The sequence below is a fragment of the Eutrigla gurnardus genome (assembly GCF_963514095.1).
Source record: "Eutrigla gurnardus genome assembly, chromosome: 2".
NCBI classification, from domain to species: domain Eukaryota; kingdom Metazoa; phylum Chordata; class Actinopteri; order Perciformes; family Triglidae; genus Eutrigla; species Eutrigla gurnardus.
The window spans coordinates 14564379-14581357 of NC_139916.1; the positions used below are offsets into that span (position 1 = coordinate 14564379).

A 16979-nucleotide genomic window follows, 5' to 3' on the forward strand; every position below is an offset into this window, starting at 1 on the left:
GCCAAACTGACGTCAGAGCACCCGTAATTTGACGTGCCTACCCCCTTCCTTTGTGACACACACACACACACACACACACACACACACACACACACACACACACACACACACACAGAAGCCCTCCCCATCAGCAGTATTTCCTCTCCTCGGCGAACCAATAACGCGCAGTTTCTCGATCCCCCACCAGCCAGCTGTTTCTTACGGAATTAACAGAGAACAAGTTGATTTATCGTCACTACGAAACATTTATATCTCGGAGTTGCTTTCTTGGGAGCGTCTTAGCTGTTTGTACATATAGATAAATATATATATATATATATTCCCCTCGTAGTTGAATTTGCTCTGAGATGGAAATGAGATGTCGTCCAGCGGTGATGTGTTGTGTTTTCGCCGTCCTCTTCTCCGTGCTTTCCCGGTCGCTGGCGTCCTCTTACACGGACAGGCAGTACCTGAACGAGTGGGCAGTGGAGATCCCGGGCGGACTGGCTGCTGCGGAGGCGATCGCCAGAGAGCTGGACTACAAACTGGTCCGACAGGTAGGCACCGATATCACAAATGTTTAGACAAAAAAAAAAAAAAAAAAAGCTTAGAATTATTATGAAATGGGGCGATGTATTTTTGATAGCAAAACAAATAATGTCTTATTTTAATATCCACCATCTAATTTAACAGAACCCAGAAAAGCAGAACGAATCATGAAATGTTAATGAAGCCTGCAGCCTGTAATATCAGCTTTGGAGCCAGGCAATAGCCGTATCAATGATTTGCTTGATAAGGCCATTATAATGGAAACTCGCTGCCTTTATGATCGCCCACAGACGCACGACATATGTTCCTGCTAAATCAGAGGAAGAGGATTTCATCAATCTATTACTCACTGTTTGCACACTTCTGATAACTCTGTTTTTCATTTCCCCGTACTGTACTTCCCTAGTATTTCTGACCAATGATGTCCTGTACAAACACATTAGGGTTCAGTCTGAATCTTAGGGAGAGCTCACTAATATGAAACCTGTAGCTCCGAACATCATTAGGCAATGATTAACTGAGCTGTCATGGATACAGAGGCCACTGTATGCTCTCTTCTTCCACTGATTCACAACCATAATCCCACAAATGTTTTTATTTTATTATTTGTATTTATTATTACCTTAATAAGACACTTTTGTCCAATGTAATTTACAATAAAAGCACCAGCCTCCAAGACAACAAGAGCAAACATAATCAAGAATGTTAACTAGACTTTACTTTCCCTGTAAATCATCCGCAGGAAAGCATCGGCACCTGTGGACCCTGTATGATGTGCTTTGTTTTCAATTGGAATAATGAAATAATTAAAATGTTACCTGAAAATACAGTTTGCCTGCTAGTAATCTGATTTCCAACCATGGAGTCATCCATCCATTTAAGAGGGAATACGGCAAAGTGTATCATAGATCAAATAAAGGCAGAAAATGAGATGCAAAACCATAGTGATGAAACTCTACTGCCTGAAATGAATTGTTTTTTTTTTGTTTTTACTCAGCCATGAAACTGAATTCTTGAGGCCTTTCATGACGGATAATGATGTTCCTAGACCCGTGTGACCGGCTTCGGCGTCCAGATGGCTGGTATTATGTCATTTCCTATCAAATATTCAGCTTGTCTCTTGCCTTCCTCTCTGCAGATCGGGGCCCTGGAAGACCATTTCTTGTTCAAACACCGCAACCATCCTAGCAGAATGAAACGAAGTGCCAACCACATCACCAGGCGACTGTCGGAAGACGATCGGGTGAGTGGCCGCATTTCTCCATTACCGTGTCCTGCTCCGTGCACAATCATTTTGGCCTGATTTTTAAACGCCTCCTCCTCTTGTCTGTGTGAAGGTGCTGTGGGCAGAGCAGCAGTACGAGAAAAGTCGCAACAAGCGAGCATCCCTGGGGCAGTGCAGGGACTGCCCAGTGGATAAGCTGTTTGATGATCCCATGTGGAATCAGCAGTGGTACCTGGTGAGTGTCCGATAAGGCTTGAATATATACAGTATATCACACAAACGCACACAGCAGCTGATTGACCCCCACACCATTGACTCAACAAGTGGCTCAACTATTAATCTGGTTCTTGCTGGCTTAAACATCCCTGTGCACATTTTCAGAAAAAAACATTTGAATATTGTCTTTTCCAGAGCTTTATCCAAAAGCCACAGATTTAGGTTGATATCCAGCCTACTGTCGTGTGTTTGGTGCTTCTGTTGTGTCTGCTTGAGCCACCTGTTTGCATCCAGCTGGTCTGTTCTCCCCTGAGAGGCTCCGAGTGCTGGACAGCTCCGCACTGTCCAATGCTCCGTCCTCACAGGGCCCTCGTGTTGAGTGTGTGTGTGTGTGTGTGTGTGTGTGTGTGTGTGTGTGTGTGTGTGTGTGTGTGTGTGTGTGTGTGTGTGTGTGTGTGTGTGTGTGTGTGTGTGTGTGTGTGTGTGTGTTAGCAATGTGCATTTGTACAGGCATAGGGCTGTGTCAGTCCAGTTTGGATGCATGCATAAACAAAACGTGAAAAACAATGAAACAATAGCATGCTAGCAAGCAGCCCCAGCCAAAAGAGCCATTTGCTTAATTGGTAACACAGTGTGTGAGGAGATGAGAGAGACTCTAATCCAGCAGGATGGAATAGAGTAGAGCGCCGTGCATTAAGTCCCAATTTACCCTGAATGGGATGGTTTAGCCCACGGAGGCCAAGCAGTAGCAGAGAGTAGTAGACTGTCACAGCTGTGCATCTCCTGCCAGATCCATTACCAACACATTCACTCTCTCCTGACCGGAGGCTGACCCCGACATTTATCACTTTGAACGTCATCTTTACTGATTTATTTATATAATCTTACAATGAACTGTGCCATTGACCACAGCACATATTTACTACAATAACAGTGGTTCGACGCGTTTAGGGTGGGACTATTTAAGATGCTGTTATAGGTTTTGATCTTACCAAACCAAATGCATTCAAGTACAAGTTACTTCATTAAGGCTACAAATAACCATTATTTTAATTATATACAATAATGTATTTCACATATATATATATATATTAATATATGCCCAGCAGTCCAGCAAATAATGGCCTTTTTTCCGACATGATCAGTCCTAACCTTGAGATTTGATTTGATGAAAAAATGAGGATGTGAATGTGCATTGCGTCCAGACCCCGGGAAGAGTGGAGGCACGCCCCTGTGCTTCTAATGGAGATCCCTAAATAGACAATAAACGATAAACATTCCGGAAAGAGAGAGAAAGATTCACAATTCGTCCTCCCAGCTTCTATTTCGCCACAGCTGCGCTAACTGAACATGAGTTAAGCTTGTGGGGAACAAGAAATAAATTGAGATGGATCATTTTTGCCGATGAGGGATGATGACACTAATGGAATTGGCCTTAAAGTGCCACTTAATGTGTTTCCACATCAGCCCTTGTCTGCGTCCCTGCAAGCATCACATTGCAGTTTCTAAAGCTCTGTGATTCATCCTAATGTCTGTCAAGCGAGGACAGAGATATGTAGAAATAGCTGGAAAGCAAATTAAGGTATTAGCTTTTTTTACATCAGCCTGCTCTGCTGTGATGTTATTTTCTTTGCAAATGTAGACACGCACGGTGATGAGAGGCCCTGGTCGTGATGACATCGGAGTGAGAGGGTGGAGCTGTGTGACGGGGGCATGGAGTCACGAGTGGGAGCCTGATAATTTAATCAGGGAGTGACTCATACTTGAAGCTTGAAATTTCTCCTGCCTGCATGGCTGTGTGTGTGTGTGCGTGAGAGAGAGAGAGAGAATGTTTATTCATGGCGTTGTGTCAGTCTGTGTTAATTGTGCATCGGGGGATCTCATTGTGCTCTGGTGTCCACTCACTCGTTTCATATGTGAACGCTGCAGAGAGACTTGCGCGTGTTTGCCGTGTACCATTAAAATCGATGCCTGGCGGGCCACTGAGACCCCCCTCAGCTGCTACCAGCGTCAACAAGTGACTCATTTGGTGTGACACCACAACAGGCGAGCTGCAGTTATGAGCTGGCCAGGAAGTGAAATCATCTCGAGGGGAAATTGCTATTGAAACACCTTCTGTGAAAACGTGACAGCTGCTGTGTATTTACATTGAGATTTCTGTTCCACTAACCGTCGGCTAGAACCGGTACGAGGTAAAGACAAGATGCTAGTGAGAGGATGGGGGTGAAAACAGGGAGTCAAAGTGGCAGCCAAGGAGGGGGGGGGGGGGGAGGCGATACATCACGGGGATGAGTCATGTCTTGGGGTGGCGTTCTGCAGTGTCTGTGCATAATGCGCAAAGAGCAAAAGAGCAAAAGTGAGTTCCTTTTTTAGTCTTTAGCCTTCTCCAGCTTTGAATCGTACTCTTCCAGAAGCAGTCAGGCATCGGCCCCGCTCACTCTCCCTCACTCCCTGCTGATTTTCCATTTAAAACCGGCTCACTCGCTACGTGTGATATTCCACAGCCTTGGAGATGGATTTCTAAATATTCCAACAGGGGGATTGAATGTGATACGAGCCAGAAGTACCGAGTTGAAAGTGGCACTCCAGGCACTGGAAGGTATCTTGTGTGTTCAATTAGACAACACAAAAGCCTGTATCGTCTGCAATCTGCCGAGTCCATAGGAGTGGACTCAACATGCCAACAATTAAGAAATTAATTTTCTGTAAAGGTCAGTGGAAGAACAGGCAGGCTGAGGGAGCTGAAGGAATGAGAATACTTAGAGAGCCTGTTTGGATGAAGCACTCAGAGATAATCCGCACACAATTTAGCTTGAATAACAGATGTGTCAATTTTGTAATTTTTTTTATCTTGCAGCAAGACACGCGGACTTCTTCCTCGCTACCAAAGCTGGACCTGCATGTGATCCCCGTGTGGCAGAAAGGCATCACGGGGAAAGGAGTGGTCATCACCGTTCTGGATGACGGGCTGGAGTGGAACCACACGGACATCTACTCCAACTACGTAAGACACCGTTTCCATGGAGACAGCCTCCATCGTCTGGGTCTGCCGTTGCCATAGCAACGCTGCCGGTGACACCTTACAAGGCGATTCATAAAGACTTGTAATGGAGCTATATGATTTGAATTCCTAGATGCAAAGTGGGAGTTTGGCTACTCCTTGCATGAATTTGATCCTCCTGTTGAGAGTAACTGTTAAAGTTTTAAAAAGCCCCATCTGTGGTTTGGTTTCAAACAGTGCTGTTGCTCTTAGAAGCCGCTGCTTCGTTGCGCAAAAGAACGGAAGAGGAGCAAAGCGATTGAAGGAGGGAGAGAAGGAAATAATGTATGACAACAGGGCTGATGGAAACATCTCCCACTGGAATTAAGTTCACGCTGATTAATCAAAGAGGCTCAATCAACCGAGGCGCTCATCCTCAACAATCAAGGCACATGAGCGCCGTGCATTTGCATAACTTAATAGCGGGGGTTCTAAAATGACAGTCTGATTTAAATCGGATATTAAAGCTGGAACTGTGAAACAGAAACTGAAAGGAAGCATTAAATCTGATTTTCTCTTTAATAAGAACATGATTTGTACATTTAATTATGTAACTCAGGGAAAGATAGACATTATATAGCAGGCACAGACAGACTTTACATACCACACTTAGTGTAGCATTAAAGCAGCGGCAGTTTGTCAAACTAAATCACAATCAGGCCAAAACAACATTTTCAAGCAATCTGAATCTTAAAGACCCCTTCACGCCCAGGGTGATTTATTATGTGTCGTTTCCCTATTTGGACGCATCCCTCTCTCCGCGTGTCAAGTATCATACATGTCTCCATGACAGCAGATCGGCTCTGACAAATGTGCGTTGGAAACCTTCGTCACTGATGTACGGTGACGTCAAGCCTTGATCGTCTTCTGTCTGCTTTTTTCAAAGGATGCAGCAGCCAGCTACGACTTCAACGACAACGACCCTGACCCTTTCCCCAGATACGACTCCACTAATGAAAACAAGTGAGTTAACTGAAGTGATCCGCCTTTGCAGGCTTGGTTATTACCGGTTGCATCCCAAATGTAATTATTCACAAGCAATATGTTGGCACAAGTATACATATATAATACACATAAAAGCTAACCCTTCTGCCAAAGGATTAGATTAGGATTCAGTTAAGGGCCTCTTGCTTCTCCTCTCCACGAGTTTCTAAGACCAAACCTGAAAAACTCTGAAAACGATTTTCTTTACGAGAGAAGTTATATCGCAATATTGTGGCCTCTTGTAATGAGTTCTGCATCCTATTTAAAAAACACTTTTCAAAATAACCATTATAGGGAAACACAATGCAATTCCTGACAAAGGAAAGCAGCACATGAACAATCATTGTATAGAACCATGCAACTGCATATATTTATACAGTATTCTCACCCAATAATTAAAGTGAAAACAGAAGTGAATGTGTCAATTAAGTGTCTATTTATTGTGTGATTTTTCTTAGACATGGGACCAGGTGTGCTGGGGAGATCGCGATGCAGGCAGACAACAATAAATGTGGTGTTGGAGTGGCATACAACTCCAAGGTTGGAGGTAAGACATGCTTTTTCCTGAATATCTATTTATGTATTTGAGCATGCCATCTTGCAATGTGAACGAAAGTGAAAAATAATTTGTTTGTGTATCTGCCCCGTGAGTTTGATAAGAATCTGGCATGTAGTTTTCCCCTAATCTGTCTGACAAACAAATAAACAAACCAAACCGAAATTATAATCATATGTAATAATAATAATAATATTCCTGCATGTGTGTGCTCAGGGATTCGTATGCTGGATGGGATTGTGACTGATGCCATCGAGGCCAGCTCTATCGGGTTCAATCCCAACCATGTGGACATCTACAGTGCCAGCTGGGGCCCCAACGACGATGGCAAGACAGTGGAGGGCCCGGGCCGCCTGGCCCAGAAGGCATTCGAATACGGCATCCAGAAGGTAAATGATCGGATGCACAGTTTTTACTCACACTCAGTTGGTGTGATTTTTACACTGAGGTTTCCTAATGGGAGCAGCAGTGATGGAAATCAGATGCAAAGATTTGCATTGGACAGAGCCTATTTTATGTTGAAAATAACTAGCGGTATAATAACAGCAGTTCAAGGCGGTATCTGATACAACACATCTGGGCATTTTCTTGTCGTCTTAAGCCCTCTGTCTTGTCTCCTGCAGGGCCGCGGTGGAAAAGGCTCCATCTTTGTTTGGGCATCAGGTAACGGTGGGCGCCAGGGCGATAACTGTGACTGCGACGGTTACACAGACAGCATCTACACCATCTCTATCAGCAGTGCCTCCCAGCAGGGCCTGTCCCCGTGGTACGCTGAGAAGTGCTCCTCCACTCTGGCTACAGCATACAGCAGCGGAGACTACACCGACCAGAGGATTGTAAGCAACTACTACATCAACAGTATGTTGCTCAAGGTTATCTTAACACTTGTATTTCATGTTACAATATGCCTGCTTGCTTTCAGACTAGTGCTGATCTGCACAACGAGTGCACTCAGACTCACACCGGAACGTCGGCCTCGGCCCCTCTGGCTGCTGGAATATTTGCCCTGGCCCTGGAGCAAAAGTATGCAATACTGCACATGAAACACCTGTTGCTCACAATCTGCATGTGATATTCTTGATACTGTGAATTTAATGTAATATGAATAAATACTCACTGGTTTATCTTCCCTCCCTCAGTCCAGATCTTACCTGGAGAGACCTGCAGCACATCGTGGTCTGGACCTCAGAGTTCGATCCCTTGGCCAATAACCCCGGCTGGAAGAAGAACGGAGCAGGGCTGATGGTCAACAGCCGCTTTGGCTTCGGCCTTCTCAACGCTAAAGCCCTGGTGGACCTCGCCGACCCGGCCAAATGGAAGCACGTGCCTGAAAAGAAGCAATGCATCGTCAGGGACGATGCTTTCCAGTCCAGGTATGTGAACGTTTCTGCTCTCATCAACCATTTGATTTTTGTTGTTTTGCCAATGGTACATAATACAGTGTATATCATATATATGGGGTTGTAACCAGCATGCATAGTCATGGTTAACTTTGTGACCCAATGCATAACTATTAAAATTCACAGTTGTAGTCTATACGCAACATTTTTTCACATTTGAACAAATTATGAAGTATTTAAGAGACAGAGAGCTTTATTTCCCTTTGTCCTGACATTTTAGGTCCTACAAAGCAAACGGATTAAATTATCTGTGTTATTAAAGACGCATCTGTTGTTTTTCGAGTGGGGTCATGACAATAATAAGTCTTAAGCCTGGGAGGGCTGCCTGTGCCATTAAAATGACTCAAAAATAAAAAGTTATGACAGCTGAGAGCATTGACGTTTGAGGTCAATCATTAACTATGGACACATTAATGCTAATTGATAAACAATGGGATTATATCTCTAAATCCGAAAGCTGCACGGACAGAATCTCAAATGAAATAATCCCCCCACATTCTGTTGTCTCAACAGATGTTCTGTTTGCATCCTCTTGTGAATGAATGACACAAGAAGATCGAGAGCTAACGCTCAAATGCAATACTTTGTCCTTGAAACAACCTTTTGACTTCACATTGTTCCATCCGTTTACAGCAGCTACATCCAGCGGAGCTCTGTGTTACTTAAAGTGTCCATTTTACAATTTGCTTTGGATTATGAGACTCCCCATTACCTTGCTATATCCCTGTCTAATCCCAAAGGTTTTGGTTCTCCATTTCCGTCAATGCTTAGTGGTCTAACCCCGTCCAGCTTTATGGCAGCTTGAACACAGAAATCCTTTCATTCATGTCTGGGGAGGGACGGGGATTAACTGAAAATCTGTCTATGCATCTTATGTACATGTGTGATTTCCCAAACTCGGGATTGTCATTGAAGGTTGTTTTTTTTAACCACATCGCTGCTGTTTCCCAGACCTCTGAACAGTAGTAAAAAACATGCTATTTTAATGCATCCCATAGGGAGCTGAAAGCAGCAGGGGAGATCACTATAGAGATTCCAACCAAAGCCTGTGCAGAGCAGGAGAACGCAGTCCGCTCGCTGGAGCATGTGCAGGTGGAAGCCAGCATCGAATACACCAGGAGAGGGGACCTGCACATAACACTCACCTCTCCAGCAGGTTCGAAATGTGCACACACACACACACACACACACACACACACACACACACACACACACACACACACACACACACGCACACACACATACACAGTGTCAGAGTCTCAACTTGCACCTTTGGATTTTCCCTCAGGCACCAGTACAGTGCTGCTGGCTGAGCGAGAGAGGGACACGTCCTCGAATGGCTTCAGAAACTGGGACTTCATGTCCGTCCACACATGGGGGGAAAATCCTGCTGGTACATGGACCCTAAAGATCACAGATACTGTAAGTTATACTCATATTTGGCTGGTTTGTGTAGATGCTGAGCTTGAATTGAATTGAACTGAATTGCCGATTTAACACAATGCAAAAGAGAAACAGATGAGAAAAAAACTGTAAAATCAATAACAAATAGATATAATAGAAATATATGAATTTATGAAAAAGAATATATATGAAAAATATATTAAGATGAAAGGTAGAAAACACTTTTGCATCTTGTAGAAGAGCTCTGAAAAATTAAATAAACGTACTCTCATCATAATAGTTACAATTTGTCAAAAAAAAAAAGTTTGCATGATACAAACAATCATAATCATCATTAATGTCAATAGCTTCTGCCGGTTATACCTGAGATCTAACCAACGTTATTTCATCATACAGTCGGGTCGTATGCAGAACGAGGGTCGGATTTTGAACTGGAAGCTGATTCTTCATGGGACGTCGGAGAAGCCGGAGCACATGAAGAAACCTCGAGTGTACATTCCCTACAACGCTGTGCAGAATGACCGACGTGGTGTGGAACGTATGGATGACATGATCCAGGTGAGTGCAAGGCAACACAGTTGAAAGCTTAAAGGTTAATGACAACCTAAAAACCTGGTTTAGGTGTTCAGGAACAGAATGGGTGAGTGTAGGTAGGCCATATGCCGTGTCATGTTAAAGGGGAAATTTGCCACCCTTTATGTGGATGTACAATCAGTGGTGATGGTAAATGTAGCCAATTAAAGCAATACATTCCTCAGTGTGTGCTATATTAGCCAAGAAAGATGAGTTCTCCTGTTTGAGGAGCCGTGCCAGCAGTGCCTACATGTACCATAAATGCATTGTGTGTCAGCTGCTGATGGCCAGGGTCCCCACTGGCCATATCCTCTTGCAGGGCCGGCCGGATGTAGAGACACTTTACGTACATTTGAAAGCAAAAGTTAAATGTAAAGCAATATTACAAATATGACTCAGAGTCTAGAGCAGAGCTTTGAGCTAAATACTAATGCCCAGCATGCTAATATGCTCAAAATGACTATGCTAACATGCTGATTTTTAGCAGATGTAATGATAACCATGTTGACATCTTAGTTTGGCATGTTAGCATGCTATCAATTGCCAACGAGCATGAAACACAAAGTACAGTGTTAGTATGCACAGTGACATATTTTGTACTGTTTATAGCTGTTATTATGTGCAATCTGGACATTTGATCTATTGATCTTGACAGTGCTAACTCTAACACTCTAACGCTCTAACGCTAACTAAAAATATGTCGCTGCCCACTAAAAATATGTCGCTGCCCACGTCCTTTGAGGCGGCATTGATTTTTTTAAAAACAGATTATAAAACTGTAATATGATACCAAAATAAACATAATAGAACAGTTGTTGAGTATCTTTAGATGCACTTTCTGTGGATCATTTTTATCCCACAATTTGCGTCACACACCAATAACCCGTCTCCTCTCTTTCTGTCTGGTGACTCAGGAGCCCACGCAGGCCTATCCGCCTCCAAAGACTGAGATTGCACAAGCCTCCCTCCCTTCCAACCCAGAGAAGGAGCCCCAAAAACCCTCAAATCCGGCCTACTCCCCCTCCCTGGCCCTTCTGCGTCTCCTCCAGACGGCCTTCAACAGGCAGACCCCTACCCTGCAGCAGCCCCCGTCCGTAGCCAGGGCCTCCTCCGCCTGGAGGAAGCAGCAGCCGGGCCGGAGCTTTGCTCCACCTGCAACGAGACTCCCCCCTCAGATGTTATACCAGGCTCTGGACATGATCAACCAGTACCGAGGCCCCAAGGACAGTGTCTACAGTGACTACAGTGATGGTTTCTACAGCACCAAGCCGTACAGGCACAGAGATGACCGACTGCTGCAGGCGCTGTTTGAGATGATAGATGGTGACCACCAGTGAAGGCCTGGAGGAGAGAAGGGCAGCAAGAGGAGAAGAAAGATATGTGATTAGGGGGAAGTGTGCTGATGTGTTGGCTGGGGAGCAGAGGAACAAGGCAGAGAGAAGAGAAGACGCAGAGGAATGGGATTGGGTATTGGAGGAGTGGAGCAGAAAAAAAGAAATATAGGAAAATGCTGCATATCCAAACTCTTAACCTTCAATTGCCAACCACCCACATTAATTGATTTAGTCATTCAGTAATGCAACATTTCCAGTCCATGATTCAAAACACAGACTTGTTTAGGTCCTCTCGGCTACAAACAGTATATTTATGTAGTGAAAGCATTTAAATCACATTAAAGAAAGAGAGGCCTTGTGTCTCTCCTCTTCACTGCCTGCTCAAGCATGCCACCTTGGATATAAGTTTTGTATTAGTATCTATATATTATCTATATATTATACAAAGACAATGATTGTAATATGGTTTTGAAAACACTTGACATCTAAAATTTCTCGTTCAAAAATCCTTTCTGTTTCTTGCCCTATATAGTTTTATTTTTATTTTTATGTTTCACACCTTCATACACTTTAGAGGACACAATGATCCTAAACACTGACATGAAGTCATGAAACTAGAGTCAGCATACATTCAAAATTAAGCAACATTTTGAATTGATCTGCAATTTGAAAGGTTTGAACTGTGTTGACTAAAGATTTATTCTCAGGGTTTCTACAAAGCTCAAGAGAGTAACAGAATCATATTCTGGAAGTATTAAGAGAAATATATAGAGAATGAAGATGAGACTCTAAGGTTACACTAATACACCATTAAAAGAGAGAAAACATAAACCAACCTCTACTCTGGTAATAATTAACGACAGTTGGAGCACTGGCACGTCTTTCAGTTGGAGTACCGATAGTAGTATGAGAGTACAATGCTGCATTAAATGAGATATTTTTCTAAGGATCCTCATAGTTTATGGAATATAATATATATATAGTATCAACCCCTTGATCATTTTATTTTTCTTGTGGCATTTTTAGTTCTCATACTACAAACAAACACTGCCAAAATCTTTGCTGTCAAAAAGCTTCAATGTAGTGAATGTGCAAATCGCTACCATGTTGTTTGTTCATCATCTGCAACATGCCATCTAAAAACAGTTCCTCAAATCCTGGGCAGATATCGCATTGATTATTTATTTGCTATTATTGGACCTATCACAGAATCTGACCAGACCCTGTAGAATAGAGGCTCTGCAACACAACTTTCACACACATTCATCTTGAACGCCTTAATATATGCTGAAATAAATGTGCATACTCATCTCCACATGGTGTAGATCAAGTAACAGATGCTAGTGCAAGTGTTTATGATATGAATAGTGATGAATCTTCTATGCAGAGTCTCTATCCTCCAGCTTGGAACTGCCTGCTCCACTTCTCTGCCAACAAGGTGACAGGAAAAAGATGTTTCATATGCACCCTGTAATTGATCCATTCTTTAGTGTAGCCGTGTTGTTTTTCTTTATATTTTGGTTTTTGACTGGCACTTCGGTCCAAAGTTGTTTACACAAACCAATATTATGTTGCAATTTCTGTATGGATGTTCAAAAGAAATAATGAGATTTATCGTAATAAACTGCAAAGTGAGCTCTTGAGTTTGTTTGAGTCTCTGGCAGCACACTAAATGAATAAGAAAGCATTATGACAACATAATTATGTTAGGATTGCCATTGTGAGCAGTGGTGGAATGTAACCAATTTTTACTCAAATACTGGACCTAAGTACAAATTTGAGGTACTTGTACTTTACTTGAGTATTTTCATTGTATGCTACTTTATACTTCTATTACGCCAACCTATATCTCAGAGGTAAACATTCCACTTTTACTCCACTGCACTTGTCCGACAGCTTTATTTTTCATATTATCATTTTCAACCCATTTGTGTGCAGCGAAAAACCGTATTGCCGATCTCCAGATGTGTTCACTTTGAATGTTAGAGATCAACTGAAGGACCACATCTTCCTTTATAGGTTGATAACCTTAAATAAATACATTTAAAAACCAGCGGCAAACTTGTCACAAAGCAGACAGCACTATTTGGCCATATGGCCATATATGTCCCTAATAAGACACACTTTAAAAAGCACAAGGTTATAACATAGAATTCATTTTATTAATAAGAATTATTATTGTTATTATTATTTTCCACAATGTCTGTCAAAGTTCTGGTAGAATAACAGCTTGACATTTAAATGATGCTGTCCTGACATTGCATTTCCTGCTGAGTGTCTCCATCTAGTGGATGGATATAATCAACACCCTGCTGACGTGCACTGCAATGTAGTTTTTAATAATACAGTAATATGTCTGTCTGCTATAACTCTCACTATACAGGATCCTGAAACCCTTGAGACGTGTAAAGTTGGATTTCCATCAGTACAACACATTTGGCAAAAATATGAGAACTTATTGAGGTTCTCCCAAGGGTTAAAGTCCCTCTGTAGAGTTTACCGTGTTTTATCCTCCACTCCTCAGCTCCTCCCATCAGCCCAGACTGCTGCACACATCTGGTTGTTTTGGTATTTCTCCAAAAGTGAATACTGCAAAAGTCTGGGGGGAGAGACGAGGGGAGGAGGGGGGGTGCTAGGAAAGAAGATATGTAAGGAAAAGGGAGTGGAAAATATAAAAGCAAGGACAAGAGAGAGACAGAGGAAGCAAGGTTAAGAAAATAATCATTGGTGGAAAACAGTGTGAAAGGAAGAAAACAGTGAGTCGAAACGGAGAGAGAGAGGGAGCAAAGTAAAGCTCGAAAGAGTGGCATCAGACAAAGCTTTGTGTGTTTATCCACCAGCTGGTCACAACATGGCGCTGTTCCCGTTCTGCAGAACGCCCGCAGGTCAGTACAACTTCAACCACTGCTCCACCTCTTCTACTCGTGTCATATCTGGTTGTTTTCCCCTTCACCTGCCTTTGATTTGTGACTTCTATACATATGCATGCTCAGTTCAAAGCAGCTTGTAGAGCTCTTCTCAGTGTTAGTGTATGTGTAATCTGATCCGGAAAAGTATGTCCAGGAAGAAATAAGTCCTCATTTCATTCAAGAGCTTTTGTGCATTTGTCCCAAATCTCCAGCTGTAATGTCTTGGCTGGTGAACGAGCATGCACATCGGGAGGGAGTGTGTGTGGCGGACAGAAGATAAACATCGAAATTCACTCACATGTGCTTCAACTTAAATATTCTCTCATGCAACGTGTAACTTTTGATTCAGTCCTGAGCTCCTCTCGTAGAGCAGCCCATTTGCCTTCTGGGATATTTCTCTTTGCTCAGACTCACCTACACTGTTTAAGGTGACATAGTTTAAGTATGTTGCACTTATCACTGCTTGTTCATTTGATTGCTTGTTTCCTAGCTTGTCTTTTTTGCTAAACTTCAAAATGAGAAGGAGAAATAGGTTATATGGTATGTGCATACAGCCTATAGAAAATACCTGGGCAATAATACTTTTATTATATAATAAAAAAGATGATGTATCTGTATCAGCACATTCTTTTCATTCCTATCAGCTCAGGCCTTTTTTATCTGTCAGGGCATAAAGGAACAATTGTAAGTCAAATTATTTTATAGCAACTTATACTGGTTTCATGTAATTGCTTGTACTATGTGTGTGTTTTTCCTTCAAACAGGACCAGTCAGACTGAGCAGAATGCAACTGGTCCTGTACTTTTTTCTCCTGTCTCTTATCATATGTAAGTGTACGGATGAATTTGTTCTACTCTAACACTTTATGTCACTTTATGTCACTTAATGCAGAAACACTTTCATGTGGTAAAGTAAATGTCAAATACAACCTTGTTGCATGCTACTTTGCACCCGTCTGATCCATGTTGTCTTGATCATGACATTATTATCAAGTCGTCTAAATATTGCACACAGACACACATAGCAAACGTTAAGGATTACTTTGAATGAGGCCGGTTGTGATCAACTAGGTGACTTTTCTCCAGCTTTACAAAATGTGTCACCGTCTACCATTAATCACACAGAAAAACAAGTTTGCTGTTGAAATCAAAAGAGAACTATGTTTTGCACCCTCAGACTTCCTCCATGGACGTAAAGCTGCTGTCAGTGTGGAGTCAACTCATCGTATCTTTCACGGCTCAGGAATGGACAGGGGGAAAGTAGCAGTGGCAGACATTAGGGTCATCAAGGCGACGGCACCGCAAACTCCTCCGGAGACACCATGGGGTGCTCCGTTAGTGTGGGGTAATAGCCGAAAGTCGGCTCGGCGCAGGGCGAAATTTGCACAACAGGGGATCCGTACAGGTCTGCTAGCCCTTGTGGTGGGAACGTATGCCAAGTTCGTGAACCGTTTCCTCTCTTCGGCTGAAACACACTTTCTCCCTGGTCAGATGGTCACCTACTACATTCTCACAGACAATCCCCGCACTCTGGATCCACGCATTGAGTTGGGGCCTGAACGAGAGCTGAAGGTGGTTCCTATCGCGGAGCTTCCTGGGTGGGAACGGTTGGCCCGACATCGGATGGCGCTGCTTGCTGACGCCATCAGAAACCCAATCAGCAGCGAGGTTGAATACATCTTTTGTGCTGACATCGATCAGGAGTTTGTGGCCCCTGTGGGAGAGGAAATCCTAGGAGACCTGGTGGCCACATTGCACCCAGAGCTCTATGGGATGCCACGAAACGCCTTTCCTTACGAAGTCGAAGAGTTCTCAACCGCTTCAGTGGAGGAAGATGAAGGAGACTACTACTACACCTCTGAGTTGTATGGAGGGTTGGCCTCTGAGATGTACAAACTGGCTCGAGCCTGTTCCTTGCTCATTCTGCAGGACCAGGCTAACGGGGTAATGGCCAAGGGCCTTGAGGAGAGCTACCTGAACCGCTACCTTATCGACAACAGGCCCACTTGTGTGCTTTCCCCAGAGTACAGCTGGTGGAACTCAGCACTGGCTCCTAATGTGCCTGTACAGAGACTGGTATCTTTGGGGAGGCAAATGTGAGGCTTAAGATAAGCAGAGAAGAGAATCAATGTACAATGAAGGGTTCTGCTGGCCGAACCCTTTGAAATATGGATGAAGATCTCATTCCCAAATGAAGAACCACTGTTTGTGATGTTACATTTCCTTTGGCAGAAGGTTTATGACACATAGAGCATCCTCTTGACTCAATTAATAATTCATCATTTCCATTTCGTTTTAAATTCTATCAGCCAATAAATGTAGCCTGCAATCGCAAACTTCCCAATCGGCTCTCAATTAAAGGTTCATTGGTGTAAAAAGCGTCTCTGCGTGCTATCTCTTCCACAGCAGACAAAAAAAAGAAAGAAGAAAATGACCTGTCTCTTTAAACAAAGCACTGTGCTCTCCATTAATGTCAGCCTCAGACATACTGCTCCAGTGGCTTTGTGGTCAACAGCGATAAGAGTCAACAGTGTAAGTGCACACTTTCCCCGCAGTGGCCAATCATTAACTGGAAGAGCTGCTGTTTCAAGGTCTTTAAATACCAGGTGGGTGAAAAATGGATACAACGGTATGCTGTTTCTCCAGGTTACAGAAGCTACCTTGCTATACCAAGTTATTTTTTTCAATCGGTGAAACAGGTTCAGGATGCAAAAAGCAAATTTTCTCTTAAGAACTACTTCTTTCCCAATTGTTTGGTGGATTAAAATATCAACTCAAATGACCTGATGTGAGCGGTTGTCTGCCTATCTC

At 43.1% G+C, this 16979-nt stretch overlaps 3 protein-coding genes across 3 annotated transcripts in view; all 3 read left to right on the top strand.

Annotated features, from left to right (window-relative positions):
• The window catches only part of nudt2 (nudix (nucleoside diphosphate linked moiety X)-type motif 2), an 89413-nt gene that overhangs the window by 19508 nt on the left and 52926 nt on the right, over positions 1-16979 (top strand). The gene's annotated exons all lie outside the window — the stretch shown is intronic.
• pcsk1 (proprotein convertase subtilisin/kexin type 1) lies at positions 306-11788 on the top strand. Its single transcript, XM_084038267.1, has 14 exons — positions 306-536; positions 1667-1771; positions 1866-1988; positions 4827-4973; positions 5896-5972; positions 6452-6540; positions 6766-6938; positions 7173-7385; positions 7472-7572; positions 7689-7922; positions 8948-9105; positions 9238-9371; positions 9750-9911; positions 10841-11788. Exons 1-14 carry the CDS (start codon positions 348-350, stop codon positions 11261-11263), a joined length of 2328 nt encoding a protein of 775 aa, XP_083894393.1. The 5' UTR covers positions 306-347; the 3' UTR covers positions 11264-11788.
• LOC311029810 (globoside alpha-1,3-N-acetylgalactosaminyltransferase 1-like) lies at positions 13909-16823 on the top strand. Its single transcript, XM_084035179.1, has 3 exons — positions 13909-14145; positions 14934-14996; positions 15346-16823. The coding sequence occupies exons 1-3, from the start codon at positions 14112-14114 to the stop codon at positions 16266-16268; spliced, it is 1020 nt and encodes a 339-aa protein (XP_083891305.1). The 5' UTR covers positions 13909-14111; the 3' UTR covers positions 16269-16823.